The sequence below is a fragment of the Dermacentor silvarum genome, chromosome 4 (assembly GCF_013339745.2).
Source record: "Dermacentor silvarum isolate Dsil-2018 chromosome 4, BIME_Dsil_1.4, whole genome shotgun sequence".
NCBI classification, from domain to species: Eukaryota; Metazoa; Arthropoda; class Arachnida; order Ixodida; family Ixodidae; genus Dermacentor; species Dermacentor silvarum.
The window spans coordinates 33,541,509-33,563,819 of NC_051157.2; the positions used below are offsets into that span (position 1 = coordinate 33,541,509).

The following is a 22,311-nucleotide window of genomic DNA, read 5'->3' on the forward strand; positions in this document are numbered from 1 at the left end:
CAGACGCTGCTCGGCGCGGCAGCAGCAGCGAGCGAATGCTGCGTCTCGCTTCAACGCGAACTAAGCGTCGAAATCACAGCGCATACGAAGCTACCAGCACTCGGCGCACTTTGTACACATCGCAGATCGCTTTCAAGATATGGGAGCCCACGCGGCGTACGCAGCAGCCGCCGGTAGTGGCAGGCTAAGTCCCAGTTTTGACCTTGGCGGTGCTTGAAGGTCAGATTTACGGAACCAGGCGTTTTCTGGATTTGTGCCTGGAGTATAGTAGAGCTATAGCTCTAAAAATTGGTTTGAGCTACTGAGGCCCCACAAATAGAAAATCATGAACGTTTATTCTTGAAGCTGAACCGTTTGGCCAGTTTGTTCACCTTGTGTGCGGTGTACAGACCACCATCATCCTCTCCTGACTTTTTATTGAAGGCACATAATTGCATGTCGAAGCAAATTCATGGGAAAATAATAATGGCAGGTGATTTCAATCTTCCTTCTAAAAGATGGTCGTGTGCTCCCACGCGAGATTTGCGCGATGACCCGGCCTCTTTTCAACAGTATGCTCTCCTTTGATTTTGTCGTAGTAGTATATGAGATAACTCGTGAGTCGGGTGATGGTAACTCGGTTTTTGATCTTTTGTCAGTCTCAATTTGATGTTTATATTGAGATCGGTATTTCTGACCATAATTCCGCGATTACTGAATGCGCACTGACTAAGCCAGTTGTTAAATATGTGAAATATTTAAGTCGTACGTCATACTTGACCAGCTCTGGAGCCTTGATGGTAGCATGCCGGATGCTGATCTTTATACCACGTGGAACAGTTTACAAGTGTGTGTTATAAATGGCATTGATAGCCTTGCGCTGTCCAGAAAGTCGGAACACGCAGAGAAAGTCCATATTAATTAGCACACGTATAGTACATCTAAGGTGGATATTAAGGCATGCGATAAAGAGCACGATCAAAAATTACAAACTTACTAATTTTTTTTTTCAGAACGACCGCCTCCCGAATGGTCCGTCCTGTGCTATCAAAATATTTTACAGTGAGTTTACAAAACTTCGCAAAGTCGAGTCCGGATGAGTTCTAGCGTTACGCAGTCACCGAAAGATCAGATTGAGAAAATATAAGGCATATTGGAGTTGAAATTACGGAGCAATCATCATCGATCATGATCATCATCAGCCCATTTTTATGTCCACTGCAGGACGGAGGCCTCTCCCTGCGATCTCCAATTACCCCTGTCTTGCCCGAGCCGATTCCAATTTCCACCTGCAAATTTCCTAACTTCATCACCCAACTAGCTTTTCTGCCGTCCTCGACTGCACTTCCCTTCTCTTGGTACCCATTCTGTAACGCTAATGGTCCACCGGTTATCCATCCTATGCATTACATGGCCTGCCCAGCTCCATTTATTCCTCATAATGTCAATTCCTTTCAAACCTATTCAAGCCTATTCCTTTACGTGAATTCTACCATCATCTCTCCTCTAGTGTTCCTAGAATCGATGCCGTAGTTGCCAATTTCTTGTTCCGCAGCTTGCTTTTCACCCACTTTGCATTGAAGTCGCCCATGACTACAGTATACTTGCTTTACACCTTTCTCATCGCTAATTCAACATCTTCATAAAACTGTTCTATTTCTTCATCATCGTGACTGGAGGTCGGAGCGTAGGCTTGTACTACCTTCATTCTATATCTCCTATTCAGCTTTATTACGACGACTCTCATTAATGCTGTAGAATTCACCAATGTTGCCCGCTATGTCCTTATGGACTAGAAATCCTACCCCGAATTCCCTCTTATCTGGAAGACCGCTGTAGCAGAGGACGTGGCCGTTAGTCAACACTGTATAAGCCTCACCAGGTCTTCTAACCTCACTAAGGCCAATAATACCCCAGGCATTGTCTGATAATATATATATATAGTGTCATTGGACCGCCCATCCAGCATTTGGCAATACGTCCTGCGCAGGAGAAAGACGGGAGGCTTATTGGGGGGGGGGGGGGGGGTGATGGGATGTTGGGTATTAGTGGTGTGTGTATAAACCACTGCCCGACGGGAAAGCGAACTGTCTTTTCCGTTCTCCTTCTTGCGTCAGGGATTCGGGGGCGAAACGACGAAGCCAGGACTCAGCAACGCTCGTGCTCCCGTTTTCCTCGTTTTTTTAGACGTCTATTACTATACTCCTTGCCTTGTGAACACCCTTCTCGGCGCTCGGTGAACCTGACAAACGGCTTGCGTTGATTGCAGTTTACTGGTGTGAATGGACGCTTAGACAGCGGTGCTTAAAAGCCCTGTTGTGCTTTTTTTTATTGTTTGCGACAGAGTGTTACCGGCGTGACGTGGTCTCCCCCTTTTGTTCTTTCCTTACTTTTTCATCCCCATGTCCATTTTCTGAGGCGTATAGGGCAGCAAACCACTCCCGCTCTCTAGTTGTATCCTCCCTACCATTCCTTTGGCTCTTCTCTCTATTCTCATCCTTGACAGAGGCATGTACAGCATTTGTCAAACGTATATATACAGGCTACTCTGCGTCTTCCCCAAATATATCGTCCGGCTGTGTGGTGGGGTTCTCGTGGCGATCCTGACACTTTAGACAATTAGATGGCGAGCAACGAACGGGCCGCTCGATCGCTCGGTTCTGGAAGTCTAAAGTTCGCCGCTCGTCGCCCAGAAGTGCTATGAGCGACTAGCCAATAACGCGAATCTGGAACTGGATGTACATCAGTCAAGTACTACCGATTGCCGCACGGAACGAGCAAACGGCTAAATTTTGATACGTGGCATGACAAGAACCTACAGCTACTGCAAGACCTTCAGAAATATTTTATGCTGCTCTTTACAGTAAAACACATCAATTTAAAATAAAAATTGGCTGAGGTTTAACTCTTGTATAAGCTTAGTTATCACGAGCGAAAGGTCTGTTTGGCTTGGATTTGCAAAGTCTATGCAAACAGTGTTTAATTAATGCACGCTTCCGCGCTAATCTGGCCTCCATTTGCTCCGGTGTTTCAGCAGCCAACTTTGCCTTTTCTTGATATTTCGCAGCCTGCCGCCTAGCTACATCTACTGGATGATTGGATTCAGCCTGTCGCTTGCGCTGAAGCGCACGCACAGACGGCCCAGTCGGCCCGCTATCCATGGCGAGACTGAGCAAAGCAGTCGTTAAACCCTCGCCTAGTCACGTGGTACCGCAGCAGCGAGGCTCCGAGCGAGCGCAGCTGCGACGCCTCTCCGCAGCGGATCACGTGGCTTGACGTCACACCGGCCACACTTACGCTCCGGCGGCTCGCGTCATCGCGTCATTGCGACGCGATGAAAGACCTTGCGAGACATGGCGTAGTATAGAGATTTCGCACTAATAAAGCACGCGTCACGCCAGATTCGGCGTATATTTGCTGCCCTCATACCTGCTCAAAATCGTCACTCACATGGGGTTCGACTTGTAGGCGACGAGCGAACGCGACAGCCATCTCCATCACGTCGCTTACATGTCACCGTCGCGCGCAAGATCGCTTGCATGGGGTTTATACTTTATTGTGCGCGTACAACATGAATTTTCTTTAACAATCCCTAAACAGCCTTATACAGCCTTTCCCGCATGCTTTTGACAAGAAGTGTACGTCTAAATAAGAAACGATGCAAGCCTTAGGCGGGACAACTTTCGAACTTCAGGGCGGAGAAAGAAAGAAAGAAAGAAAGAAAGAAAGAAAGAAAGAAAGAAAGAAAGAAAGAAAGAAAGAAAGAAAGAAAGAAAGAAAACGACGCCGCAGAAACTGCGGCTTGCCTATATGTTAATTCGATGAGCGTGCGTTCCCTGAGCGGTGACAAATACGCAATGTCCGCGCTCCCAGAGCTAGCACTATATATCCTTCTATTCGCCGGTGACCGTTAGGGCGGCCACTGTAGCTTGCGGTACACTGCACGGATTTAGCGAAGCAGACCGCGCGGCGCGCGAGCAGCCGGGAAGTATATGGTACGCGCAGGCCTCCCCAATAATAAACAGAGGCGGATAAACTCGATCGGGCCCTGCGAGGGCTTCTTCTTTCTTCGCTGCCGCCGTCGCTCAGTGTTCGTGACGAGGATGGCGGCGGGGACCGGTTCGTCCTTGCCCCCGATGGCCGACCTCGGTGCCTCACCGCGGCGTCGGAGAGGGCGCGGTCGCCGCCAAAGAAGCCCCGACGAGCCTCGTGGTGACTCGGTGCTCGCCGTCTCGCAGCGCACCCAGCAGGAAGCTGAAGTGGTCCTCGTCCGCGTACTCCAGCAGCTCGCAGGAGATGCGCCGGCGCCCGAGGGCCTCGCAGTAGGCTCGAGCAGTGCGCCCGAACCACGGGGGGTCGTGCTCAGCGTACGTCACCTGCATGCGCAAGTGAGCGATGAAAGGACGACGACGACGTCGTCACGGTGACGTTCGCACGGGACTCCCGAAGAACCCGCTCGCGGAGGCCTGTGGCCCTGCGAGTTTCAGTTTCCCGGGTATACGAGATGCAGCTGAACTGAAATGGGCGGCCACGGCCAGTCGTTTTTACCCTCTGTGAAGCAGAGCCGAAGAGCCCAGTTCACACAAGTAGCTTAATCGGGGCTAGTTTGTTCATTATTGGCATCGAAGATTTCGCAGCGCAGAAGACAAAAACGCATGCACATCTAAACACACGCGTGCGCTTTGTGTTCACCTGTGTGAAAAACAAACAAACGACAAGAACTGCGCCCCTGTGTGTTCACTTGTGTCTATACGTCCTTGTCTTATGCGTTGTACAAAAATTTCCGTGCCAACAGTCCAGATCGTCTGTAACGCTCAGCGCTTTTCTTTTTTCGTACATTTTGCATTTACATGTATATTACATGAATGGTTTCCCCTTTCTTTATTCACTTTCCCTTACGTTTGAATCTTTATAGTGTACACCTTTTTCTTGTCTTTTTTTAAATTGTACTTACTCACCGATTTCTTGTTGATTTTCGGTTGACTGTATACTTTGTCAATAGATAACAGCTTGTTTTAGCCGTCGCCGTGAGGTTCCCTATAGATAAAATCTTCGCCGCGTGCCGTATGCCCGAGCGGAAGCGTGCGGGGACGCGCGCTGTCACTGAGAGCGAACGCACTCAATCTCCCACGCGCAAGCAAGGAAGCGGGAAGCCAGCACCGGAGGGAGCGGGGGGGGGGGGGGGGGCGCACTTCCACTCTGCCAACAACCGCGCTCGTCGCTCGCTCGCACCGTCTCTTATCTCCACACGGCTCTGACCTTTATGCGCCGTGCATTCGCCGCTCAGTTTCCGTTCAAGCGATAGACCGCACGTACCTTCGCCGCTACGGCGTATCCGCTTGCTGCCAGAGTTTTGACGGTCGTTGTACTGCAGTCATTCAGTGTGATCTATTCATGTTTGTTTGTGCGCGCTCACACCACGCTTGTTCATTCAGTTAGTAATAGTCGGGCCACATTTTCCAACGCACGCTACACATGCAATGCTGCCCGGATCGGCAGTGCAGCGCTACAGGTGTGTCCCTTCGCACGCGCTGCCCACGGGAAGCGCTTCTCATAAACACCACCGTTTCACACGCGCCTTCTCGTGGTCATCGAGTCTCTCTTCATGTCGGTCTACTTACGCCTCAGCACACCTGCTTACTTAATCAGCTCATGTTTACTACAATTCATATTGCTACCAAAACCGCTCACCTTACTTCGTATGACATTACTGTGTCGCTATCGCATTCATTGCTGTCAATAGATAACAGCTGTTTTAGCAGCTTTACTAGCGACTTTCGCGCATTGCCCGTGTTATCTCTCCGTGTTTATGTGGTGAACTCACCGTGACTTTTGTTGATTATTAACTGTTCCTTTTCGTAATTGTCGTTGTCTATTTCATGCCATTTCTCCCTGTATTTTTTTCTTTTTACCCGTGCGCCAGCACTCAGATCCTCGGGTTGTTCTTCGACACATTTAATCAAACAATTGATTGTCTGATTGATTGATTACGCGTTGTGTATTTGTCTCCCCATTTCTCCTCCACAGTGGGTAGTGTGTTCGGGGGGGGGCTTCGGCCGCCTAAAATTTATTAAGTGTTGGTGAAAACAATGAGAAATGGCTTGCGAAGGAGGAGCCCCTTAGCCCAGCCAAGTAAACAGCGAGCTGGAGACACACCCCAAAATGAAATTGTCGCTGCGCCACTTCCCGTAGCGTTGCATAGCGAACAGAGTTCAGTCCTCGTTACCTGCCCCCCCCCCCCCCCCCCCGCTCCAGCTTTCCTCTGTCTCCTCATTCTGTTTTTCCTTTATGCCGGTTCTCTATTTTGCGTGGCCACATTTATTTACGCATAATGCAACATCCAGTGCAGTTCTCTCACTGATGTCACTAATCAAGACTAATCGTCCCGTCACTACACGTACATCCCTGTATGAAACTACGAACTACCTGCCAAAACTAACGAAATGTAGTCACCGTGGTCAGTACAGTTAAGAGCCACGAAACACTAGAGAAAAGAAAAATGAGGGCAGCTTGCACTAGTGGTGCAAGGCTGAAGAAACAGCGTAGGTGAGGGTCGGCCAAGGTTTACGAAGTTTTGCTAAGTTTTTGCTATGCGTATTACTATGTTATGCCAAGATTTTACCGAGTTTTGCTATTTATTGCTATGTTATGCTAAGCTTTTACCGAGTTTTTGTTATGTGTTGCTATGGTATGCTAAGACTCTAACGAAGTTTTGCTATGTAATGCTTCCCGTCGAGCAGCTTCTTCCTCGGGGGTTACGTACTTCTTCGGCCAACCCATGTTTTTAGGCGGCGCAAACGATGTGTTCGGCGCAGAGACACTAGGCAATGTGCCGCCGTCGCGGCGTCACGGAGTGCTACCAACGAAGTGAATTCTACAAGGACAACGCCAAATTCAGTTCGAAGCGGGCGTCCGGGACCGCCGCCAACACGGCGGCCAACGCGCGGCGGCGTTCGCCGCATGTATCGCGACACAGCGAACATCCTGCGTCGTGTCGCCGCGTCGTTACTTGACGCGTGAAGTTCGTCCAGAAAGTTCGCTCCATGTATCCCGGGCTTTATACGAACGCCGCGAAGGAAGCGGCGCGCAGTGACGTCATCGATTTTTTTTTCTCCGCCGACACGGCTGTGGAAGCTTGGCGATGTATGGGAAGCGGCGGTGCAGCGTGGCGCGGCCGGGCGCAGACATGCCAGGTCGTTGTTAGGCGACGCATAGTGACGTCAGAGCTAGACGCAGCGCGGCGCGGCTAGGAGAAGCGATGCGGAAGTCGGAGCGGTGACGTCACGACACCTGTGCGAAGCTCCGCGAATCCAGACGCAGCTGTGCCAAGTGGTTGCTAGGCAACACAGTGACGTCATAGCTAGGCGGAGTTTCTGCGAACGATTTGTAGCCGAACCTCGAGCTTAAACAGCTACGCTGTTAAAAACAGAAAAAAGAGAAAGAGCGTGACGGCTGCGTGCACGTCGACAAATTCCGTTACGTCCGCTTCCAGTACTGGATCTCGTTGAAACTGAGCTGCTATCCCTGAAAGTGAACTAACGCTTATACGACCTTGGATGACAAACGGCTCCGCCAACAGCTGATGGTGCAACGTCCTAAACTGCGTAGCTCTGGGACAGGGAAAACCCACCTGTAGCACCATCACCTCGGGTACTGAGATTAGTGAACGTTATTAATGTTGCACCTTTACAATGGTAGAAACTTATAAATTGAACGTTAAGTTTCATGCTATCCTTATTCGGGCACCCACGAAACAATAGTTTAGCTGTTGAAATGTATATTACAGGGTGAGATATACCGGGTGTTTCAGCGAACACTCAAAAATTTTTAGAGGTTGCCTATGGCAGATAGCATGATTCTAGTTCATGAGCGTGTCTACTCGAAGAGGTGTACATTAGTTGCACAAGAAAACTGAAGATGCATAATCAATTAATTAACAAAATTAACTAATTAAGCTTTCTAACTAATTACCTTATGGCCCATATTGCAATTTACAAATTATAGCTGTGGAGTTCGCTAAGGCGGATCCGCTTGGAACGAATTCTCAGGATGACACCAGTTTCGAGATATTAATTCCCGGAATTTGCGGAGAAGTGCATTGGTGTTCCAGTTACTTTTGTGCTTCAACGCATAAAACGACGTTTTGTTAAGAAAGTAACTGGAACGCCATGCAAAACGATAGCCAAAGAACACTATTCGCTTAAAAAAAAGAGTAGTTCGGTCGAACTGCTTTGAGCGGGCAGGTTGTCCAACAAGTAGCGCGCCCAAAATTCGTACCACGACGTGCAGGTGTGTTGGTAGCTTGTCGACCAGATGCAGCGGGCTGCTGCGCACCGCCTGGTCGGTACCGATGGCCGCGTCTCGTGCCACAGAGCTGCCCAACAGCGCCACCACGTCCAACACGGGCGACAGCAGAAGCAGGGCTCGTAAGCGGGGTTCCCCTGCGCACGCCAACATTGTACCACAAGTTGCACTGCTGTTGAAGCCAAAATTTATAATTAGTGTACATTTAATCAGTATGAATCAGTATACAGGGTGTCCTAACGTCGGCGAGAAAATTGTAGCGCGACATGAAAAACTCCCGATACAGCTTTCTGTTGTTCAGTGCGTGCTACATAAAAGTGTTTTTCCGAGCGTGAAAGAAGCCCGCGAATACACGCAAAATTGCCGCGCGACTGGCCGCTCGAGGCACTTTGCACGTATTCACGGGCTTCTTTCACGCTCGGAAAAACAATTTTATGTAGCACGTATTGGGCAACAGAAAGCTGTATCGGGAGTTTTAAATGCGAAGCGTTTCTTGGAGAACATTTGCTACTTTGACAGTATCTATCTATCTATCTATCTATCTATCTATCTATCTATCTATCTATCTATCTATCTATCTATCTATCTATCTATCTATCTATCTATCTATCTATCTATCTATCTAGAGAAAAAAGATTAACACTCAAAAATCACTGCAATGGGTTCGGACGTGGGTACTAAGTGAAGGAAACACTTAAGGATGATGGCAGAAGTCATAGTCATGACCATGACTCAGCAAAAATGACAATGACATTGCGAAAAAATATTAACACTCAAAAGCCACTGAAATGGGTTCGGACGTAGGTACTAAGTGAAGGAAACACTAAAGGATGATGGTAGAAGTCATAGTCATGACCATGACTCAGCAAAAATGACAATGACTTAGCAAAAAAAGATTAACACTCAAAAACCACTGAAATTAGTTCGGACGAGGGTACTAAGTGAAGGAAACACTAAAGGATGATGGCAGAAGTCATAGTCATGACCATGACTCAGCAAAAATGACAATGACATTGCGAAAAAATATTAACACTCAAAAGCCACTGAAATGGGTTCGGACGTAGGTACTAAGTGAAGGAAACACTAAAGGATGATGGTAGAAGTCATAGTCATGACCATGACTCAGCAAAAATGACAATGACTTAGCAAAAAAAAGATTAACACTCAAAAACCACTGAAATTGGTTCGGACGAGGGTACTAAGTGAACGAAACACTAAAGGATGGTGGTAGGGCATAGTCATGAGCATGACTCCGCAAAGATGACAATGACTCAACGAAAAACAATTAACACTCAAAAACCACTGAAATGGGTTCGGACGTGGTACTAAGTGAAGGAAAAGTCATAGTCACGAGCACAACTAAGGCTTTCGCCTTAAGGTCTCTTAGGTGTAGCTAAAGGGACTCCTGAGGACTCATGACATGAATGTCATGGCATGCGTGTCATGTAGGTCATGAAAGAGCCGCCTACGTCTTGGTGCTCTCATGGTCGTTTCGTTAACTCGCGCACTGCTTCGCATAACATCGATTCCCACAGGGCGTGGGATCTGCCGGCTTTTGAACTGCTTCTCAAAATTAAGCCATTCTTAACCAGTTAATTTTAAGCGACGGTAATATTAAGTAAAGCTAATTGAGGCTTTAAGCTGTTTGCCGCTCACAAAAAGGCATGGACCAATATTTATTCTCTTTTCAGTGCTACACGCTCTAGTCAGTTAAACAACTTAGCGCTGCTTGTTTCTTGGGGAACCGTTCTGACCGATCTACTTGGCGAAACTGACACAGCTGCTCGGCGCAACTTCTTGGCCAAAATATGCCTTTTAGATCATATGGCTGCAGCCAGCAAGAAGCCGAAGCTTCATTCTTTAGTGGTATGGGACACATATAGAAAATATCAGCATTCAGAGAAGGAGGTCAAAAATCAAGTGAATTCATATGAGGCTCGTATATATAGTGTTTTGTTTATGAAGCTGGTATACGAGGGGGACTTTTATGGGCTGACGCAGCGAATAGTTCTCAGTTCGTATAATTAAACACCGTTGTGGTTCGAGACATCGTAATGCAGACGGTAGTTGCGTGACGATGTTGCATGACGAAGCTGCATGGAAGAGCTGCACTTTAGTGCCTCGAGTATGTTATAGCCATTCCAATTGGTGCTGTAAAGGACTCCTTCATGGTTTCAATTCGAAGTTGCAGTGAACGGAAGGGTTTCGCGAACAATGCGCGCCTCGTCATAACTTCATAATGATTGTCGGTTGCTTCCATTGCTGGAGGTGTTTACCATATTGTTCATAAAGACCACTTCAGGCCACTATGAAATTGCATGGCATGTAATTGCTTGGCTCTTGATCTTAACAACGAACCTTTTCTTTCAGGTGATTTCTATACATACATGAAGCGCAGTCGTGTTAACAGCCATGTAGATTGCTTTTTCTGGGTGGCTGTTTCGGAGAACGGTGAAAGTAGTAGCAAAATTTTTTCGTGGAAAATGCGCGCCTAACTCTTGTTTTTACGCATTACTTCAGTATCCACTTTGAGTAGAACAACTCTACAGAGCAATAAGCAGCTTGACGAAAGCTTCGCTGACAGTATCTATTCAAACATACTAATTTATATATAATGTTGGCACGAAATACCAATATTACTGTGCCGTGTAAAACGAAATGTCTACCATAACTAAGTACTAAAGGAATGTTAAGTTTGGAGCGAAGCGTCGTGCAATTAAACATTTCCATACTGAATTTGCCGACATTGTTTTTACGCAATATTTATGAACTCTACTTTGCAAAAGCAGTAACCCCTGCAACTTTATAGTAGAGCTTCGATATCCAAGCAGCAAATTTTCACGATTCACGCAATTTCGAAAAAAGTTGTCGCAGTTTCGCCTGAAAGGCGAAGCATCAATTGCGATAGCAAATTTGTAGAGAGCTATACGGAGTAACGATAGTAGCTTTATCAGCTGTATAAACTTGGACATGCAGCAGCACCGGCAACACGCAGAACTGTTGTCGACGCCGTCGGCGTTTTGCCCGCGTTCGCACAAAATGCGTGCGGCGTTGGTGACTGTTGCCAGAGCCTCTGATATAAGTAGGCACTTAGTGCTGCAGCTAAACGTCGCCTCCCTTCCCTCCCCCTCCCGCCCACGGCCTTTCGCGCGTCGGAAGAAGGCGTGTTTGCTCTACATATATGGTGATTGTAAAGGAGGAAAGAGACGCCTACTTCTGCAGCCCTTAAGGGAGCACGGCGCAGAACGCGCGTTTGTTCTCCGCCGTGGGTTCACTCCCCGTGAAAGCGCGTGTCCCTCGCGCCCTTTCACTCGCACATACAGCGTTCGGCGGCGCGCGGCTACGATTTCATCTCCATTGACGTCATACGGAACCTCACGGCGACGACGACGGCGACGACGACGACGGCGACGCCGACGCCAGAAATCTGCTTTGGAGTGTCCATATAATTGCTATCGCAATAAAAGAGACTGTACTTGGCGCACCCCGTTCATCGAGCATGCACGAAGCGAACGAGCACGCGCGGCAAGCGAGCGAGCCGGAGCGAGCCGCGTCTTGGCCGTGACGTCACTCGGGAGAGGGCGCCACTCCAACTTGCGCCGCGCGCTCTTCGCGCGATGGACGCCGCTTGGCGCGACCGGCGTTCCAAAACACGTGCCACGAAGTGAAAACTGTCGAAACAGCGGAGATGTGGTCGTTCCTTCGCTCTAAAACGAAGACTACCACAGCGAAAAAAAGAAACATACGCGACAATCGCAGAAACAGAACGACCACAGCTCCGCTGTTTCGACAGACTTCACTTCGTGGAACTGGCTGAATTCTTTATATAAGACGGCTTATATTGCCGCTGGAAAAATGTCTTCCCAGCAATACATTTGCGTTTAAATGTGAAGCCGACTTTAAGGGGATCGCTGTAAGCTTGGTCTTTGTAAGCTGGCTTTCCCACATTATGTGTTGCAGTGAAGCCTACTCATAAACAAAAGTGCAATGCGAATTACAGGGCCCGACTAACGCTGTCGCGTTCCACTCTTAAAGGCAAAGCTTAAGCGTCCTCTTTTCTGGACAGACAAACAAGCTGCGCACAAGGCCCAACTTCGGGACTGCAGACGGGAGCGTGCGCAAGAGCGGCAGGCGGCGCGAACAAGCGACGCGGCGACGAGGAGGCTGCCCTGTAAGCGGCGGGCTCGAGAGGAAAGGCAGATAGCGAACCGATTAATGCGGCGCAACCACGGAGGTACCGCGCTCGGAAGGCTGATACATTGGTGCGGATGCGCGATTCCGCCAAGACTTTTGGGCAACACGTTTGACTTCAGTTGCCGTGTGTGAGACCGATTGTGGTTTGAAAACGACATATCGGTATATACTTGCGAACATTCGTGACGTGACTAAACGCGACATCGCGATTGCCGTGTTGGTGCGTGTAGTGATCTTTGTGTAGTTCTTTTACAGCTCCGCTGGTAGCCCATATTCACAGGGTGGAATTGCTGCGATTTTTTTTATTGTTAACCGAAGCTTTATAGGCTCACAAGTGTCGGCGGTGGTGGTGGCGGCGGCGATGTCACGCTAAAAAGGGGGACCGATCCTGGCGATAGTGCAGAAAAGGTCCAAGCTCAATGGCACATACCAGGAACAAAAAATAAAGAGAAAGAGAGAGAGAGAAAGAAAGAGAGAGAAAGAAAGAAAGAAAGAATGGTAGAAAGAGAGCGAAAGGAAGAAAGGGAGAGTGAGAGAGAGATAACGAAATAAGGAAAGAAGGAAAGATAGAGAGAAAGAAAGTGAGAAAGAGAAAGAAAGGGAGAGAAAGAGAGAGGTAGCGAGAGTAAGAGAAAGGGAGAGAAAAGAAAGTCACAACGAAGATCAGAGAAAGATAGAATGAAAGAAAGAGAGAAAGAGAGAGGGAGAGAAAGAAAGAAAGTGAGAGGAAGAAAGAGGGAGAGAAAGAGACAAAGAAAGAGAGAGAAAGACAAGAATAAAGAAAGAAAATCACCACGAAGGTCAGATACACACACGACAATTAAGCTTCGCTTACCCACATTTTCTCGACAGGGGAAGGGCTGGTGATTTTTTGTACCCACCACTGCCTCTGCATAAATCCCTTTCAATTCCCCATCCCCCTCCCCCCGTGTAGGGTAGCAAATTGGACAAAGTCTAGTTAACCTCCATGACTTTCTTCCTCCCCCTCTCTTTCACACAGGAGAAAACAGTTTCTACTTCCATTCGCGGGGAGCAAAAAGACAGCACTTGTCCTGTGTCCAGCTGTGCTTGTGCCCACGCTTTTCTTGCGCTGTAATCAGCGTTGAATCAGTGTGATTGTCCAGCATACGAGGCTGAAAGGATTGCTCTTCGGACAGCTTTAGGGCACTTAGACGACAGGCCTTTCACAAAAGCTAAGGTCTTAGGACCGTGGCCCCTAGCGTCTGCGATGACACGAAAGTGCTGCTACGGTTCTTGAAAAGCACCAACCTATTTGAGCGCTTGTGAAAGAGAGAGGGAGGACCGTGAACGCTTGTGTGCATGTTTACAGTGCAAAGTGTGAACTTCCTTCTCATCCTTCAGTCCCCTTTCCCCAGTTCAGGGTAGCCTACCAGGCTCAGCCTGGTTGGCCTCCCTGCCTTTCCCTTATGTCATCTGTCTCTCTCTTTTTGACTAACATGTCTAACGAGTTCTATTATAACGAGTACTCACCGTGTAGCCGGGTGGCGACCATGGCGGCCAGGTGGGCGCCCGCAGAGTGGCCGGCCAGCACTAGCGGCCCGGACCTGAGCGCAAGCACGTGTCGGGCGCAACGCGTGGCCGACTCGACGATCTGGTCGAGCGTGGCGCCGGGCGCCAGCGGGTACCCGGCCACGGCCACCGCTACCCCGACCTCCACGAAGGGGTCGGCGACGAAGGCGTGCGACTGCCGGTCCCCTTCGATCCAGTAGCCGCCGTGCCAGAAGAGCAGCGTCGAGCGGCACTCGCCCGCCGGCCGACCGCCGTGGTACAGGTCCAGGCACTCGCGAGGGTGCTCGCCGAACCTGCAGCGCACGCCCCCGCACAGAGCACGGAACCAGAACACACTTGGAAACACACTCCACTGGGCGACGACGGCGTGAGTATATATGCAGCCAGCAAGCACCGGCACAAGAGGAAAAGCATGACACAATGTGAGTGCTATTTACTATTTAGGGTTATTGTGCAGTGACTCAAGTATGTACTTTTTATTTTATTTTATTGATATGAAATAGAGGAATCTTTGTTGCCGTATGCTGGAGCACGGCCGCGCTAAAGGGGAGACGCACGCGCGAGTGCGTCGCCCTTCTAGCCTGGCCGTGGCTGGTGACGACAACTCCTTCTCACTGTATAAGGTTATTAAATGATATGAGATAAACACTAAGGAAAAAAAACATAAGTTATTGCACTGGTTAATACTCCAGTAAAACATCACTCGACAACGCGACAGGTGTGTGATTCACACTGTACGGTATGCTGTTATTACTAGTCAAAACTATTTTATTTTTGGGCGAAACTCTCGTTCAACAAACGAGGTATAGTCGCGTAATGTATCTACAGATAACAATTTGAACGCTTGTGAAAGTAAACAGCACAACTGAACGGTTCCCACGCTTTTATAGGATCGTCATATGTTTAGCAACTACTCATTTTTGCTAAACCACAGCTTAGAACTACAGTGAGAATACTGCAGTAAGGTCATATTAGTGAAACAAATTTTCAGAAATACAACTCTTATCTCCGAGGCTGATTGTATACGCTCAAACGCGCACGCACACATCGCGCTGGGTGCTCCGTCCGCCTCAACGCCGCAGAAACTCCGGTCATGCTGACTTAAACCACTTCATGTACGTCTCACAGACCGTGTCCCACGTAGGAGACGCCACGTCACACTAAACAGACAGCTCGAGCGCGAAACCGACCACCATAAACTGGCGCCTAGCGACTTAGCATACAACACGAAGTGCGCTCGCCCTAGCCCATAGTTGGCACCACTGCCTATGCAATGTGGCGGCGCCCATGAAAAAATCACCAGCCCTTCCCCTGTCGAGAAAATGGGGGTAAGCAATCGAAGCTTGCCGTGTGTGTATCTGACCTTCGTGACGATTTTCTTTCTTTGTTTCTCTCTCTCTTTCTTCCTCTCTTTTTATCTCTCTCTTTCTTCCTTTCTCTCTCTCTACTTGTCTCTTTCTTCTCTCTCTTTCTCTGTCTCTCTTTCTCTTTCTCTCTCTCTATCTGCTTTTTTCTCTGTCTGCATCTTCTTTCTCTTCTCTCTTTCTTTTTATTCCCCTCTGTCTCCTTTCTTTCTCTTTCTCTCTTTCTTCCTTTCGCTCTGTTTCTCTCTCTCTCTCTTTTTTTTTGTTCCTGGAATGTGCCATTGAGCTTGGACCCTTTCTGCATGCACTATCGCCAGGATCGGCCCACTTTTCAGCGTGACAACGCCGCCGCCACCACCACCGCCGACACTTGTGGGCCTATAAAGCTTCGCTTAAAAAATGTCTATATGTAGCCACTTGGGCGAGAAACGGACGACATGCTGGCAAAGAAAACGTCACTTTAATTAAATGTCACCGGGATTATGCGGTGCTTATCGTTACGGGGCAAGCACCCGTTGAAGCGCGTCTTGCGTAGAACTGTGTTTGTACACAACCTGCTGCCCTAGAGATTTCTGCGATTGACACCCAGATACTTGTACTGACACCGAGATACTGGAGCGGGTATAAGTCATAACCTGCAGGAGCTATCCGCAGTCACAGCAAGTCTCACCTGATGTCCTTTTGTGCAGCAACGCGGCTTCTGGTCTCCTCGCTCAAACGTGCCGTCTCCCGGCAGAAGTGGTCAATCAGCTCCTGTCCGCGTAGCCGATGGCCCCAGTAGCTGGGCAGGAACTCTCTGTCTTCCATGACCGACGTCGCTTTTGCTACACTGCGACCGCGCACAGAGGCGGGGGTTATAGTCACGCTGTAGCCGACCTATTTGGCGTCCTAATCTATGCGTCCCGCTCTTTGCCGCCTTCATGTTTCTCGATGACAAGCCAGGCCTGTCTGCCGGCCGTGTCGTGGCTCGTCAGGAAGCGCCTTTACGGTACTTTCTTCAGAGTTCTTCTTTTCAGTCTTTTTGAAGCACAAATAGCAACACGTTGATTACAGCGTATCGGGTTGAAATTCATGATGATAGATTTGTGTGTGCATATTATAGGAGGAAACATTGTGGGGTCGGCTGCCCCACACGAAGAGATACTAAACTCTTTGCAAAAGAGCTGAGATGAGTGCTAAATCTTAGTGCGCGTAGTATAGTCAATAAAATAGAACTGGAATGTCTTCCTCAAATATGACCCGCATGTCACTATCATGACAAAAACGTTACTCCATGATGACATTTCCAGTGATGTTTAGATCGATGAATCGCATCAATTTTTTTTTCGCCGTGACCGTATGTGTCCCGGGGATGCGGCGCTATAACAGTCGTTTAAAAAAAATTGCTTTCAGCTACTGAGGCCCCACAAATGAAACATCATGAACGTTTATTCTTGAAGCTGAACTGTTGGGCCAGTTTGTTTGCCTTGTGTGCGGTGTACAGACCGCCTTCATCTTCTTCTGAGTTTTTATTGAAGGCACATAATGACATGTCGACGCAAATTTATTGCAAAATAATAATGGCAGGTGATTTCAATCTTCCTTCTAAATTATGGTCGTGTGCTCCCACGCGAGATTTGCTGATGACTCGGCCCCTTTTCAACAGTATGCTCTCATTTGATTTTGTCCTAGTGATACATGAGATAACTTGCGAGTTGGGTGATGGTAGCTCGGTTTTTGATCTTATGTCAGTCTCGATTTGATGTTTATATTGAGATCGGTATATCTGACCGTAATTCCGCGATTCTGTGATTACTGAATGCGCACTGAATAAGCCAGTTGTTAAATATATGAAAGATTTAGGCCGTGCTAATGATCACGTCATACTGACGAGCTCTGGAGCCTTGATGGTAGCATGCCGGATGCTGATCACGATTAATAATCGCGAACACGATTAAGAATTACAAACCTATTTAAGAAATTATCACCAGCCCTTCCCCTGTCGAGAAAATGGGGTAAGCGAAGTTTGTCGTGAGTGTATCTGACCTTCGTGGTGAATTTCTCTTTCTTTCTCTTCCTTTCTCTCTCTCTTTCCATATCTCTTTCTTCCTTTCTCTCTTTCTTTGTTTCACTGACCTTCGTGGTGATTTTTTCTCTTTCTCTTCCTTTCTCTCTCTCTTTCCATATCTCTTTCTTCCTTTCTCTCTTTCTTTTTTTTGTTTCTCTGACCTTCGTGGTGATTTTCTTTCTTTCTCTCTCTCTCTCTTTCTCTCCGTGTCTTTCTCCCTTTATTTCTTTTTCTCTCTATTTCTTTCTCTCTTTCTTCGTCTCTTTCTCTTTCTTTTTCGTCCCTGGTATGTGCCAATGAGCATGGACCCTTTCTACACTATCATCAGGATCGGCCCACTTTTCAGCATGACACCGCCACCACCACCACCACCGAAATTTGTGAGCCTATAAAGCTTCGCTTAAAAAGCCTCTTGCCCTCGGCTTGACGGTTGCGGCAACTGAAGGCAGAGCAGCACGCCATCGCAATGAAGTTCTTGTCTCTAACACGTTTGATCCGTTTACGCGTGCAGAACTTTCGTCGCAAAGGTCCGAGAATGGCGGTCAGAGCGCGCTGGAAAGAAAAAATATACAAAAGCGCAATGCGTGCTTCCACGTGACACGGATTGGCCAATGGGGAATGATGATGATAAGTGGTTCTTGAGGGAAAGGGAAAGGTTGGCGCTATCTTCTGCAGCCCTTGAGGGAGCACGGCTCAGCGCCAACCAATGGGAAGCGAGGAGGCTGGGGCAAGAGGAGGCGGCGAGGAGGAAACGCCGGGGCGAGCGCGGTGGCGGAAAGATCTAAGAGTGGCGCTACTTTTGGAAGATTGAGGGGCTTAGCATGGCGCTGCCCTAGCGTTGGTGATAAACGCAAGATCTCATTATTATGTTCAAATCTCACGTGGCTAGTAATGTCATTAAACCACGAAATTCAAACGGAAGCTCGGCAAGGGTGCTCGCGGTTACACGTTTCCGTTATCGCAATCAGCCGTCCGCCGACTTATTGCGGCACAAAAGCGGGCCACGCGCGAGCTGCGAAACGGCCAATAGTTGATGCGAATTGCAAGACAGAGCATTCGAGTAGATATTGGATTGTTTATGTAATTAGTCATGAAGTTTGAACTGCACGTCGCGACAGGCTGGCGCGCTGGCTAGAGCGAAACATTCAAATGATTTTTTTTTTGCGATAACCATTATATGGACACTCCAAGCGGATTTCTGCCGTCGGCGTCGCCGTGGCCGTGAGGTTCCATATAGAGTCCAACGGCGATGAAATCGTCGCGGCGCGCCGTATGCTGTATGTGCGAGTGAAAGCGCGCGAGGGACGCGCGCTTGCATGAGTCGCGAACGCACGGCGGAGAGCAAACGCGTCTTCTTGCGTCGCGCGAAAGGCCGTGGGGGGGACAGGAGGGGAGGCGACGTTTAGCTGCAGCACCAAATGCGTATATATATAAAAAAATGTTGCAGTGGCTTAGCTCGGCTATGCCAGGATATACGTAGCGTTAGCAAAGGTTCAGCTGATTATTCTTAGCTTTCCTGGTTGTCTAGATTGTAAAGGATTAGATTGATTGTCATGCTTACTGCTGCTCCAATGACACACACAAACGCCAGTCAGAAGCGCAGCGGCTCCAGCGCAGTGTCAGACGGCGACTGCGCAGCGAGCGCGCGCCGGCGCCAGTGCGTCTACCACGGCTACGACGTCACTCCTCTGGAATGCGCAGACCGGCGGCGGTGAGGTGCCGGCTCCGGTGGCTCCGGTACGCAAGCCGTGTGACATCACTGATCCTTGCGCATGCGCAGCACGGCTCTTGATGTGCCGCGCGAAACGGGCTTGGCTAGGCCAGTGTAGCTAACGCTACAAAACGTTGCGAGGCGAGAAGGTGGTAAAGACTTTCGGCGCTGCTCGAAGAGTGTCCCGTTCTGATCTCGTCGAAAACCTCCGAGCCGCCCCCAGAGGCACCGGCAACAGTCACCAACGCCGCGCGCGTTCGGTCCGAACGCGGGCAAAACGCCGACGGCGTCGACAACAGTTCTGCGCGTTGCTGGTGCTGCTGCATGTGCAAGTTTATACAGCTGATAAAACTACTATGCTCCTACTAATTTGTTATCGCAATTGATGCTTCGCCTTTCGGGTGTAGCTGTGACATTTTATTTTTATTTTTATTTATTTAGGCATACTGTTGGCCCGGATCGAGGCCGTTACAGGTGTGGGGTACAGCACAGAAAATAAAAATAACATAATGTGCATTATACACAATGCACGCAAATTATACATCAAATACTGTCTTTTTGAGCATACATTCCTAAAACACCAGGGAACTAGTAACAGTACAAATACAACAGCAATATGCAGAGACAATAAACACAGTCTTTTTATATATAACATAATGTACAATTTTTTGTTTAGGACATGATTTCCTTCAGCTTGTTTTCAAATTGTGTTACGGTATCACTTTGAATAATGGTTGTTGGTAGTCTGTTCCATTCATTTATTGTTCTGGGGGAAAAAATTGGCGTATGTATTAATGTGCAGTTGAGTTATCCGGAAATTATGTTCATGTGTACCTCTTGAGGTTCTGCCTTGTTATGGCGCTAAGTAGTGAGTAGTATTTATGTTAAAATGCCGTTTCCAAAGCAAGAAAAGAAACCTAAGTCTGGCTATATACATGGCGTCGTTTGGCTAAGGAGGGTAATTTAAGTAATTGCAACATTTCTTTAACAGAATCAGTTTGCGAGTAACGAGACAAAATAAACCGAGCAGCTCTTCGTTGGACTCTTTCAATCATGGTAATTAACCCTGTTTCATAAGGGTCCCATACAATACTGGCATATTCCAGTGTCTGTCTTACCAGATATAGGTAGGCAGTTAACTTAGCGTCTTTCGAAGCAAGCTTAATCTTCTTGCGCAAAAACCAGAGTTTCATTTCTGCTGTCGAACAAATATTTTTAACATGTTCCTTCCAACTCAGGTTTTTGGAAATAGTTGCGCCAAAATATTTGTGTTTATCAACTGCAGCAAGTGTAAAAGAACCCATGGTGTAGTTTAAAGTCAACAAAATGTTTTGTCTTGTTTGCGACACGAAATACAACAGTTTTATCTCTGTGAATTTTCAATTTTGAAATTTCGCACCACTGTTCTACCACTTGGAGAGCGTCATTAAGAATTTTCTAATCGGCCTGGTTGTTTATGCTTGGGCCGCTCCCATGGCGGCCATTTCTAATGTGGCGCCCCAAGCACCTATTGAGGTGGGGACGCCTTCGGGTTGAGCACAAACACCTCTTTCCAAGCGTTGAGGTCCCATAATGGCAGAGCACCAGGCCGGGAGCGCTCTTGTACCTATTTTACCGGTAGGTACCCAGTGGCAGCACTTGCCTCCCACAGCCGCGGCGGATGCTCTTCCAACAAGGCCGTCTGTGGTCGGACAAGTCATGAAATCTCTATTGGGCCCTCTTTTGAGATGTGAACCACTACGAGAGCCGAGCACCAGGCCAGGGAACATCTCTACCAATGCATTAGAACACACCGGTGGGTTTCCGGCGGCACCGGGATTTGAGCTCGGTACCTCCCGCATACGAGGCGGATCCTCTACCGCTAGGCCAGCGCTTCTTATGGCAAGCACCCTTATGTCTTTGTTAATACATTGCGCAATATCATTAACATAAACAAGAAACAAGACTGGACCCAACACAGACCCTTGTGGAACAAACGATGTGACGTCTAATAATTCTGATTTGGAGCCATTAATTTCTACGTACCGAGTTCTGCCTGTTAGGTATGCACGAATCCATTGTGTTATATTGTGGTTCATGCCAAGATGAACCAACTTATCAATTAGCCCTGAATGACAGGGCTTATCAATTAGCCCTGTCAAGGGCCTTGGACAGGTCAAGACAAATACAGTCAATTTGCCCTTTGTTGTTCAAGGCCCTCGCAAAATCATCAATTGTTTCTACCAGCTGCGTCACTGTCCAAAGACTTCGCCTAAAAGCATGTTGATTGGGATGTAGAAGTTTTTTTTTTTGTTATCTTCCAGGTAGGTGTATATTGATTTCGATATTACGTGCTCAAGAAGTTTACAGCATACACAAGATAAGGAAATGGGACTGTACTTTTCAATTTTTTGCCGGTCTCCAGATTTGAAAATTGGAACAACCTCGGCCACTAACCAGTCATTTGGTACGCGTTTTTGTTCAAGTGATGCCTTAAAACTGATCGTAAGATAATGTCAATCCATTCCGCATATCTACGTAAAAAAGCATTTGGTATATCGTCAGGACCATTAGATTTTTTTACATTAATGTTTAGAAGGAGGGAAACGACGCCTTCGTACGTTATGTTTGCGTCCGGCATTTCCGAGGAAGGATGAGCAGGCATCTGTTTTTGCGACGCATCACCGTCCGACACAACGGTTAATTAATTTAGGTGTACATAATAAATAGCATCCAAGAGTTACCACTCGTATTACTGCGCAAGGTGGTGCGGTAACTCCGGCCGTAAGGGATCTAAAATAGTACCTTGCGAGTGCCAACAGACAGTAGGTGAAAAACCGCATTTTTCAACAAGCACTGGTCTACCTGAATAAGAGCTTCTCTTTATGTGTGCACTTCTATGCTTCTTTTTTAATTTTTGTAACAGCGCCAATAAATCTTTTAGATGCGCTCTGCACTCATGCATTTCTGTATTCACTACTTTGTTTGCCCGGTGAACATAGCAGCGACCTCGGCTCCTATATGAGAAGCCCACTTTGCCAAGAAATTGCTTACGCTGTGTGTTCTTAGTTCACACGATATCAAAGATGCGAACAATGGCAAATCACTGCGCAGCCTAACGAGCGCGGCCCCAGAGCATCGCTGCGTGACAGTCGTCCATCGCCAGATTAGATTTAGGTGGTTTCGCCAGTTTCTATGTTAGA

At 48.0% G+C, this 22,311-nt stretch overlaps 2 protein-coding genes across 2 annotated transcripts in view; both read right to left on the bottom strand.

The window, feature by feature from the left end:
* The window catches only part of LOC119449746 (peptidyl-prolyl cis-trans isomerase 7-like), a 403,577-nt gene that overhangs the window by 158,775 nt on the left and 222,491 nt on the right, over positions 1-22,311 (bottom strand). The gene's annotated exons all lie outside the window — the stretch shown is intronic.
* Positions 1-22,311, bottom strand: part of LOC119449744 (uncharacterized) — a 51,137-nt gene that overhangs the window by 10,181 nt on the left and 18,645 nt on the right. The window contains exons 2-5 of the mRNA XM_037712990.2: positions 16,042-16,195; positions 13,969-14,300; positions 8,257-8,420; positions 4,138-4,355 (exon numbers count right to left, since the gene is read on the bottom strand). Of these exons, the coding sequence (XP_037568918.2) occupies positions 4,138-4,355; positions 8,257-8,420; positions 13,969-14,300; positions 16,042-16,195 (868 nt within the window). The remainder of the gene's footprint in view (positions 1-4,137; positions 4,356-8,256; positions 8,421-13,968; positions 14,301-16,041; positions 16,196-22,311) is intronic.